At 43.2% G+C, this 11135-nt stretch overlaps 1 protein-coding gene across 3 annotated transcripts in view; it reads right to left on the bottom strand.

Annotated features, from left to right (window-relative positions):
• Nucleotides 1-6292: 6292 nt before the first annotated feature.
• The window catches only part of spon1a (spondin 1a), a 163773-nt gene continuing 158930 nt past the window's right edge, over nucleotides 6293-11135 (bottom strand). For all 3 annotated transcript variants that reach the window (XM_063189021.1, XM_063189022.1, XM_063189023.1), the window contains 2 exons: nucleotides 9484-9753; nucleotides 6293-8034 (listed from right to left, as the gene is read on the bottom strand). In XM_063189021.1, the coding sequence (XP_063045091.1) occupies nucleotides 7871-8034; nucleotides 9484-9753 (434 nt within the window). In that variant the 3' untranslated portion in view covers nucleotides 6293-7870. The remainder of the gene's footprint in view (nucleotides 8035-9483; nucleotides 9754-11135) is intronic.

The raw sequence follows: 11135 nt of genomic DNA, 5'->3' as shown, positions 1-11135 counted from the left end.
TAAATGATTCCTATTTCAAACAGCAGGCCCCGCATGCGATTTGTTTTGTTAGACAAAGATGAAAGTGGAGTTGTCGATAGAAAGCAAAAGATATCTTTTTGCATGCTTATCACTCAAGTACGTAGATCCGGAACAAACAAAGAATCCATTCAGCAGACTGCCTGACTAATGTACTTCCCTCATCCCCTTTGCCATAATGATCTTTCATGCTACATTGAACACGCTACTATATATACGGTACATGCTACTGAAACAACAAAAGCCTAGAATACCACACGACACCTCACTGTACTGTATGATGATGGTAACACTTTAGTCACTATGTTTAGGATCATTTCAAGTGTAATGTATACTGTATATGCTCTAAATAAAACACGATTAACTAGGTATAGTGTTGACATATGAAGAGTTTCGTTGTTGTGTATCCACCATTTCGTTTCGTTGTTGTGTAGGCCTATCCACCATTTTTGACTTTTGCATTTCAGGTCTGTTCAGAGGTCCTAGCACCTATGAGTGAATTCTTGCCATTCAAATAGTGTGGGAACATAGGCCTACTTTTTAAACCTATATAAAATGCATTTTGAAATGCAATGCAATGGAATGCCCAATAGAAAAACGACCATTTCCCAACATTCAACAAAATGGATATACGTACACTATTTTGCAACAAAACCCTTCAAATACTGTAGGCTATGTATGTATGGCCTACGTACAAAGCCATTACAACCAGTCAAATACCTCATTGGCGAAGTCGAGTGTATGTTTGTGTGAGCGGCCAGGGTAGAGGACAGAGGTCAGGCTGTTATAAGGCAATAACAGGTGTTTGTGAGGAGCAGCACCGCAAGTGCTGTTCAACAGGTAGATTGTTAGTGCTTGTGCTGATTGAATCGTGACTTTAAACGGTAAGTCAAGCAGGCATTTCAGTCCGCCCACTGTGACATGTTTTGATTGTCCTAAATGGTTTGTGTGTGTGCGTGTGTGCGTATGTGTGTGTATGTGTGTTTGTGTGCGTGCATGTGTGCGTGCGTGTGTATGTGTGGTGTGTGCGTGTGTGTGTGTGAATTTCAACTAGCCATATTGGAAATGCATATTATTAATCAAGGTAAGATGGGCGAGGCCCTGCCACATGTCTCGGTGCTTTGGAGGAGGTAATTATGTGGAGCGAGAGAGGGGTTTGCTGTGAGATACACACCACAGGGCTGGACTGGCCATCTGGCAGAGCAGGCATTTCCCGGTTGGCCATTTCTGAAAATAGGGGCCCACAAGGGTGCTGGGCCCACCGGTGAGTCAGTTCTGTGCCGCTAATTATGAGGGGGCCCTTTACTGTAACCCTCTGGTTGTGTTGCGGTCAAAAATGACCGTTTTGAAACTTCATTTTTAAATAAGTTCTCTGTTTTTCATCATACACAAATGACACTTCATGATGTCCTCCAGCTAACCTATTCAAATGGTCAAAATGAAATGTAATGAAATTCCTAAAGAATTGTGGAAGATACACCAACTTGTTACATTCATGGTGTTTCGGTCAAAAATGACCGGACCATTAATTTACATCTCCCTAAGTTATATTACAGTTATATAACATTCACTTTACTCTCATATTCTTTTTTGTTAGGCTTTTCAGAATACAACCATATGTGCCACATTAGTATAGATGTTTACAGTTAGTTGAAATATTTGAAAAAAGCAAAGGTGTTCCAAACGGCCTGAAAGCCTCTGAGAGGCCCTCGACTCCAGAGGGTTAATAAAACGAATTGGTGCAAGATAAGAAAAAAAGCCTGCAAATCAATAAAACAAAGCAGAATAACATTTAAGTCACATTGGAAATGTTTCCAAAGGATGTCTGAAAGGTATTAGTCAAAAAATATGTAAATCAGATTTTTAATCAATGTATTATTACCTTTTTTATGTAGGCGGTCAATTTTGACCATTAACACAATGAACGTAACCCTTTTCTAACACAACCAGAGGGTTAAGCTAAAAGTGCCCGGGCCCTATTTCTCCCCCAGTCCAGACCTGTGCACACCACAAATTATTTGTATGGTGAAAGAGGATTCATCAGCACAAAGAAAACATAATTCCCTCATGTGTTCTTCCATGGAGAAATTTCTGAGTGCATTCATACCAAACCTGTGTTTCTTTGATATGCGTAATTCTCTTGCATAGCCTACATACAGTACACAGAGCGGCCGTTGTTTTATTTTATTTAGTATGCATTAGGTCGGACAGGAATGCGTGTTTGAAAATGATTCTATTTGTAATTTCCCACGCTTCGCTTGCTTCAATAATGAATTCTAGCCTACCTAACAGTGCGCAATAAAAGCTGTCATCCTCCTGTGCCTTCCATTTTAAGTAAATTCCCTGGTGAAACCTGTCCAGCCATCACGAGCTACAACTCGAGCTAAAAGCAAGCATTTTGTGTAAGTGGTCCCCTTTGACCAACAGGCAACAGGCTTCTCGTTTTAACTGATACCTGAAGCAACATTTCTGAAGCATGGCAACCATAACACCTGAAATATGCTATAGACATGGGAATTCAAGCGTTGCGACGAGGTAGTGCTATGTACACAAGTGCTACAATATGCATGAATGCTATGCATTATCTATATGTTCTGTACACGTTCATTTGAAAAGGGATTTAACCACTATCATGACATTGTTTATCATGTGAGCTTTAAGAGGATGGTGAAAGTGAAACTCCAACTCCCATTGTCATCATGACACAGCACTCCACAGCACACAACGAAATTTCATTGATGCCTCGCCCGTGCAAGGGGGCAGCCCCCAAGAAAGCAGTGCGGCGGGACAGATACCATGCTCACGGTACCTCAGTCATGGGGGAGAGCACTCGTTTCGTTAATTACTGCCCCCAGCAATCTGGCTGTTCGGGAGTCGAACCGGCAACCTTTGGGATGCAAGTCTGACGCACTAACCGCTTACCCACGACTGGAGCACTGATGGTGGAGATACTGTAAAACTTCTTGGTAAACAGGCTGTTCATCTCCCTGGAAAACACTGAAAAACAATGGCTTATGGCATCAGAATTACAATGGCGTCCCCTTAAATGGAATGTACTGTATGTCCCTGCTTTAGGGGGTCTGATATTGTGAATGGGTGACTTAGCCTGGGCTTATCGCTAATTTACCATGTAAGTCAATCAAGTTTGGCCCGCCTGCCCATTCTTGCTGCTGGTCATCAGCCAGAAAGGCAGGATGCATATCACTTCAGAAACATGGATGTGATTGGTGTGATTGGTTGTAGGTCTGTCCAGCAAAATGAGAATTGATAGATGGGATGGATCTCACCCGACACCCGTTTTCGAACCCCTCTCAGAAAATATTAGGCCTGCATGGATCAAGGCAGATCACGCTCAGTCTACAACTTTGGAACGATACTTCGGAATAGTATTTTGCCGAAAACTGTCAAAAGAAACACACCAATCAATCACATACCACAGTGCAAGGCTGCGGCATACACTGTCTGATTACATAAACATGGATTGGTATTGGCTGACTTGGTGCAGCCTAGTGCCGTCATTTTCTTTCGCAACATTATGTTTGACACACGAAATCTGATAACTTTGTTGTATTCCTAATCGGTATTCTTATCTATCATGTCACTTTCATAGCATGTTTTTTCATGTTGACATTTTAACCATAGAGAGAAAGCCAAGAGCGGAGTGTAGCACATGCTTCACTAAAGAAAACAAAAAAAAACACACATTTCGCTTTCCCCTATCAAGGGACGACATGTTCTCAGAGCTACCTGCATGTTAAGCCTCCTCGTTTCACAGTTATGAGGAAAACACATCTGAAATGTAAATGCTTGTGGGTGCAGTGGGAATGGAAGGGAGAGGGAAAAAAGAGAGTTGAATATCTGAGGCTTGTTAAGTGAGGTTACTGCACACACTTTCAGCCCTCAAAGGAAATGTCAAATCCATAGATGGTGGTAAGAGGATGCTGGTAGATAATTGCCATGACAAGTCATTGACAATTCAAATCGCACACAGTCAGGGTATATGCATGCTGTGCTTAGTCTAGTATGTGTGTTATGTTATGTTGTGGTGTGTATGGGAGTTTGTGTGTGTGTGTGTGTGTGAGAGAGAGAGAGAGAGAGAGAGAGAGAGAGAGAGATAGGAGAGAGAGAAAGAGAGAGAGAGTGTGTGTGAGAGAGAGTAACAGAGAGAGAGGAGAGAGAGAGAGAGAGTGTGTGTGTGTGTGTGTGTGTGTGTGTGTGTGTGTGTGTGTGTGTGTGTGTGTGTGTGTGTGTGTGTGAGTGAGAGAGAGAGAGAGAGAGAGAGAGAGAGAGAGAGAGAGAGAGAGAGAGAGAGAGAGAGAGAGAGAGAGAGAGAGAGAGAGAGAGAGTTAGAGTGAGACAGAGAGAAAGACAGTATGTGTGTGTGTGTGTTTGCGTATATGTATCAATGTGTATACTGTATTCAACCTGCTGTATGTGTGCGCAATGCATGCATGTGTGCAAAGAGGAGTGTGCAGTGCGCTGATGTCACCATGGAGACAGCCATGTAGGCTACAATGTTACTCCAGTACATGAGAGCTGCTGCATTATTCACCCATATCCTTACACAGCTCCAACACTGAGCCCCATCCGAGGACATGCTCAGTCATATTGTAACCCCGACCGCGCACACAGTGGCACACCACACACACACACACACACACCACACACACACACACACACACGGGCACCAGCGGAACTATATTGAAATGAACTGCTCTGCCCGCCTCCTTGCCGCCTTGCCTTTGCCCGCATTGCTGCTCTACTTAAAATGGGTGACAGCATCAGGGGAGGCTGCGATTGCTCATTAAGACTGGCAGCCACACCGCTAACGAGCAAGTGTCCCCCCACCCCCACCACCACCACCACCACCACCACCCACCACCTCCACCTCACCTCAAACCCCCTCCCCCCCCACCACCACCACCACCACCACCACCACCACCCACCACCTCACCTCAAACCCCCCACCCACCACCAATGCGGAAGTTTAAAATGATTCAAGTTTTGTTGGAGTGTTAAGGCAGGAGCTTAGAGGAAGTCTTAAAGGCAAGGAGGGAGGCATGAGGAGATCAGTGTTGCCAGATTGGGCGGTTACCCATCCAATTGGGCAACTTGGGATGACCGTCTGCGGATAAGAACGGGAAAAATTGGCCATTTGGTGTTTTTTTCTGCAATTTTGTGCCCATAGAAATCAATGCCATTTGTTGAAATTGGGTGGAATTTAGCGCATTTGGTTTTTGAGAACCTTTTGGGCGGGATTTGATCAGACACATCTGGCAACGCTGGAGGAGATGGATGAGTCTACCACAGTCTCATCTCTTTTTACTCTCTTCCTCTTCCTGTCCCAAATGTAAGTCAGTCAGTCACAGACCTCATTGAAGATTAATGACCCCCGCCCCTATCCTTCCCCTTCCTGCCACACCACACTCCCTGCCCTCTTACATGTCTGTGTTGCATAACCAATGTGCCGATGGTGCGTGGCCTTGCGCTGAGCTGCGATCAGTGAAGAAAACGCTGCTGGGAGGATGAACTGGGAGGGGCCGGGAGGACTGGGAGTCTTACTGGGAGAGAAGCCGGAGAGCAACAACACACACCGCTGCTGGCCATCATGGGATTGGAACAATCTTCTGGTTGCCATGGCGACGTGATTGAAAGCGAACTTAAGTGTATGTAATATTGGGCTGGATGGCAGAGGCGGTATAGTGCCCCGAAGGCTGACGAAGTAGAAAGAAGACTAAAATGTGGGTTAGTCTTGTGTCAGACACAGACCACCCCCCCCCAACCCTTCACACACACAGACACACACACACACCCCATCACTTGAAGATGAGCTGTGTGAAGATGGGAAATGTTCCTCTACTGCCACACTGTGGTGACACTGAGTACTGTGAATTTGATTCGCCTGCTTGGAGTCCCCCTCTAGTGGTGGTTGATATCAGGTGCACTGGAATACTGACAGAACATAAGCCTGGATGGATAGCAATGGCTGTTAAGAATAGACCACAAAAAGTGTGTAAACTTCTCCCTAAATAATACTTTATAGTAGGTATCTGCACTGCAAATGTACAGTAGCAAGTGTGTAGTTGTATGGGGTATGGTGCAAATGTTGGTGGAATTTAAAGCTTAACACGTGAAACAAATTCATTGAATTCTTTTTTTTTTGGGCTGATTTGTGAAAGACCCTTGCAAATGATACAAGTTAATTGGTCACATTTACTTTTATTGTAAAGGTGATATATTCCAAAATATTTATCATTGCGTTGGGGGAAGGAATAAAAGACAAAGACAACTAGAAAACATCTACACAAGACTTTGGTAAGAATCTTGGGTGACATTCTTATATATAAAAAGAAATGCATAATTCTTAAAAAGAAAAGCAAAAATAATGCAAAAAATTATAAAGGTATTAGTTGAGGAGCATTTAATTTTATTTCTGCTGAGTAAAAATCACAACAGATTTGTTTGTTCATTTGTCCTAAAAACGGCAACAGTTTGAGGCATATAAAATGCTGGAATGGCATATTACCTGTGCTTTTAGACCAGGAATATAATACACTACTAAAGAAGAAACCACAGGATGTAACAGTTCTACTTCTCAATGAAATATTTTAAGTCTATTGTCATTATTTGAGAATAATATAATACCACAACAAGTTTACAGCAGTTTCGCCGTACAACAAATGTGTAGGCAACAGGTTGTACAGTACAGGTAGCAAAAAAAAAACGAGGTTACACTTAACTTGGCGTGTCGCTGCATTCACAGCAGCTGTTATACACTTTGCATGAAGGATTCATGACTGTTTAGTAAAACATTCATAGCAAACCTTTCATGAAAGACAAAAGGACAGCAACTTGTCAAAATAAAAGCTTCATCTAACCCCCTCATTTAACCTGCAATGCTGCTTTGTTTATCTTTTATTTTGACAAGTTGCTGTCCTTTCATCCTCCATGTTCATGAAAGTTTAGGCATGAATGTCTAATGAAACAGTCATGAATGCTCCATGCAAAGTGTATAAAAGCTGTTATGAATGTGTTATGATGGGACATGTCAAGTAAAGTGTTACCATAAATGAAATCAAAGGGTTGTGAATCTGATCTGAAACCTGTCGGAACCCAATTCATTTGACTATTCGTGGAGCCTTCAGTTGTTGTGGGCTAAAATTGACTGGCAATAATCTGTGTTTCGGCCTCCATCTGAGTTGCAGAGACCTGTGATGACCACAAGGGCACATCATTTTCACTCAGACCTTCAAGTTTGTTTGTTCCTTCAATTCCCTCAATCGCCAACTTCTGTATGAGACATTTGCGACCACTCAGTAGGCAGAAAACAAACAAATACAGTATGAAACAAAATCTGACATTAAATAATGACAGTTTTTTGTTTGAGACGCCATGGTATGTAATTTGATAGTTGTTTTTCTCAAGATAATATATTACCCAACTAACAAAAAGATACAACAAATCCTGCCTGACATGAACATCACCATACTGTAGAATTCCACGGAATTCACCTGGGCTTACAACTGGCATATACGTACATAGTCAGCGTCTTACAGTAGATCCTTTATAGTACATCCGCTCCTGTGATCCAGCCAGGCTTTTAATAACTATTTACAGGCCGTTTAAAAGTTGCAGTCTCTACACAGATATCTACTTGTTTCGTTTATGCACCAGAAAAGCCCTAATTAGTGTGTGTGTGTGTGTGTGTGTGTGTTTGTGTGTGGTGCGCTGCATCATTCATCGACAGCGCTCCTCACTCAATGGCGTTCCCCAATCATCAACACACATGTCCCGCCCCCATTCACGTGGAGATGTTTGTCGTCCCCCACATCCCGGTTCCCCCAGTTAGTGTCTAGCAGGGGTGCACGTTGCAGGCGCGGATCTCCTTCCTGTCCTTGCAGCTGCTGAGCTGGGAACTCCTGAACCTCTTCTTGGCCGTCATCAGGCGCTCCTGGATCCCCCCGCCGCACAGCTTGGTGCAGTCCGTCCACGCTGACCATGGCTTCATTTTACACGCTGTGTTGGAGAAGACAACAGGGGAGCGAGGGAAGGAGGGGAAGAGAGCGGGTGGTGTACAGTAGAACTGTCAAGTCAGATACAGTGTCTTTCGTTAAGCACCAAGCCATGCACAGGCTCAAGCTAGTCACATAGTTTCCATCCAGCAAGCCAGTGGTGTAGTCTATGTAGAACGCAGGTATACGCAGTATACCCACTTCAAAATTTCAGGGATTTCAGTATACCCACTTAAAATTGATTGATCCATTATTTAGAATAGCACAAATATATACAGTATACCCACTTCAAAAATGCTCACATATACAGTATACCCACCACAAAAAAGTAGACTACACCACAGCAAGCATACCGTACACATGGACACAAACAAGTACAAACAACACCCTGAAAACATTACTACACGAACCCTATCCCCAAACCAAAACAAAAACCCACAAGATGACCAACAACCTAATATACAGTAGGATAATTACAGTGTTATTTTACCACATACAAACTCACTAAGGAGGAAGACAGCAATACGACTTGCAGGGACTGCAATGCTTCCTGCCTGACTGACTGTCAGATTAAATTGGCCAATTTATGTGGTCTGGTGTGATCCAAACATTAACCCTGTTGATTTGATCATCATCTCTGTTGATGCTGTTGATCATGTTGATGGTCATCTCCACAATATGTTTTGGGTTACATCAGGTTAACACTATATATCTCTCATGTCAGCCTGATATGTATACCTCAATTTTTGGAACCATGCCACTTGATGACAGGGGTATCTCAAGGTTCAAAGATATAATAGCCTTTTCCACTCTGATAGTTAGGAGACAAATTGTGTTACACTGGAAATCTTCCTGCCCACCAAAGTTATCTGTATGGCTGACTGATCTAATGCTGTACCTAAAATTAGAAAAGATTAAATATACACTAAGAGGATCCAAAGACCGCTTTTATGGTATTTGGAATCCATTCATAACATATTTTGAAAAGCTCAAGACACTTCCTGAGAATCCATAAGAGTAAACCATCAATATCTGATGGCCAAGACCTACAGTAGTTAAGTGAATATGATTATTCAGTCCCCCCTTTTGTTATTTATGGTAGGAACATGTACATATATGCATATACATTGTTACTTTTGTTTCATTACTTATTGGTTGAATTTGTATTTGTCAAGATAACTACTTTTTCTTTTTTTCTCCATTTCTGTATGGTGTAAGATGTATATGTATAAATGACTCCCTGATGTTTTATTGCATATTGATCTTGTGGGTAGACGCACAGTAGTTCTGTGGGGTGGGGGGTGGTGGGTTGGGTGAAATTTGAAATGTTTAAAGCACCAAAATCTATATCTTGAGCCAAGAATGTAACTATGTTTTGTGTTTAATAAAAAGAGATTAAAAAAAAAAACACTATATATATCTCTACAGAAGGCTCTGGCCGCTCCTAACTCACCCGCATGTCCTTCCACTGTTTCCTCGCGGCCCTGCTTGCTGTTGCGTCGCTTCTCCCGCGCCTCCTTGCGCCGCCTCCTCTCCTCGCTGTTGGCGCCGCCCCGGCTGCACTTGCGCACCTTGCACCTCTTGCGCTGCACCGTCTCGGGGCAGGCGTTGCCGCCGAACTGCGGCTCCATCTTCACCATGCGCGTCCGGATCATGTGGCCTTTACCGCACGACTTGTTGCACTCGGACCACTCGGACCACTCCGTCAGGAGGCAGTCCATCGCTTTGAGGAGAGAGGAGGAGGAGGAGGAGAAGGAGGAGGAGAAGGAGAGAGGTGGATGAGGAAGAGGAGGAGGAGGAGGAGGAGAGAGGTGGATGAGGAAGAGGAGAAGGAGGAGAGAGGAGGAGGAGGAGAAGTAGGAGGAGAGAAAGACAGCGAGAGAGAGAGAGAGACAAAGGCAAAGAAAACAAAAAACAAAATTATATCAAAAAGGCACGAAAGGCACAGATAACTACTATATTCAGAGAAGCATTTGCGTTTATTTTTAAAGCAGCCTAATTCAAGAATAGTCTGAAGGTATAGTTTGCTTTGTCTTGCAGTGAAAGAGAAGACAGGCAAACATACTGCACAAAAAGAGTTAGCGGACATTGTGATGGACAGATTGGGAGAGACAGCAAGGGGAGGGACGAGGGATAACAGAGGATGATAAGGCAGGAAATATAGCAATCTCAGAAAATCGTGTGGGAAAAAAAAAGTCTGGGCATCCCAACTAAATCAATTTAATGAATCAATTTGGCTTTGAGAAGAAAGCCATCCATCAGGAACATTGACAATTGACTTTGTTGCCCTTGACATTTAAACAGTTTTTCTGTATTTGGCAAGTCAATAGCATCATTTGCCAGGGAACCGAACACACACACGCAAGCGCAGACACACACGCACGCACGCAAGCACACACACACGCACACGCACACGCACACACACACACACACACACAACCGAATGCATAGGGCAAACTGATATTTGATGTTATTCAAATGACAATTCAAAAATGTGCAATGATATCTGCCAAATAAAATAAAACAAATAGCCCCTCCCAAAACCAGGCTAAACGTTGCTCGTCTGTGTCTATCATAGCTAAAATTTAAATCTGAGGAGAATGTACGTATTTTATGCTGGGTTAACACTAGAACTACCAGGATTTTTCTGCCTACCTAGAAGTACCAGAGAGGGGTCATTTGACCCGGCGGCTTTTACCTAATACACTAATCACTCATTTTGTTATGATAATGAGGCTGTTAGGGGCCGTGTGTGGGGTGAGGGGTGAGGGGGTCACAGCCTAGACAAACAGGGACAGACAGCTTCTTCCCAAGGGCTGTCAGCCTCCAAAATCACCACAGGTAAATAGCAACTTGCATGAAGATATCAGCAGCAAAGACAGATAGCACAGTTTGGCGGACAGTGTGTTACAGTTTTTCTCCATTGGTTTGGCTCATTTCTTGAAACTGAGATGTCATTCTCAAAACATGGACAAATCCCAAAACTAATTTGCAGTTCCTCACAACAGAATGGCATTTATCATTGCTTTCATCAAATTTCAAATGCTTTTGTACATGTCTCAATCATTTAGTACATCCTTGCAAATGGCTATGTACAAGTATCCT

Source organism: Engraulis encrasicolus, chromosome 22 (assembly GCF_034702125.1).
Source record: "Engraulis encrasicolus isolate BLACKSEA-1 chromosome 22, IST_EnEncr_1.0, whole genome shotgun sequence".
Classification (NCBI taxonomy): Eukaryota; Metazoa; Chordata; class Actinopteri; order Clupeiformes; family Engraulidae; genus Engraulis; species Engraulis encrasicolus.
Note: the sequence above shows the minus strand (reverse complement) of the source record. Positions and strands in the feature narration are given on the sequence as shown.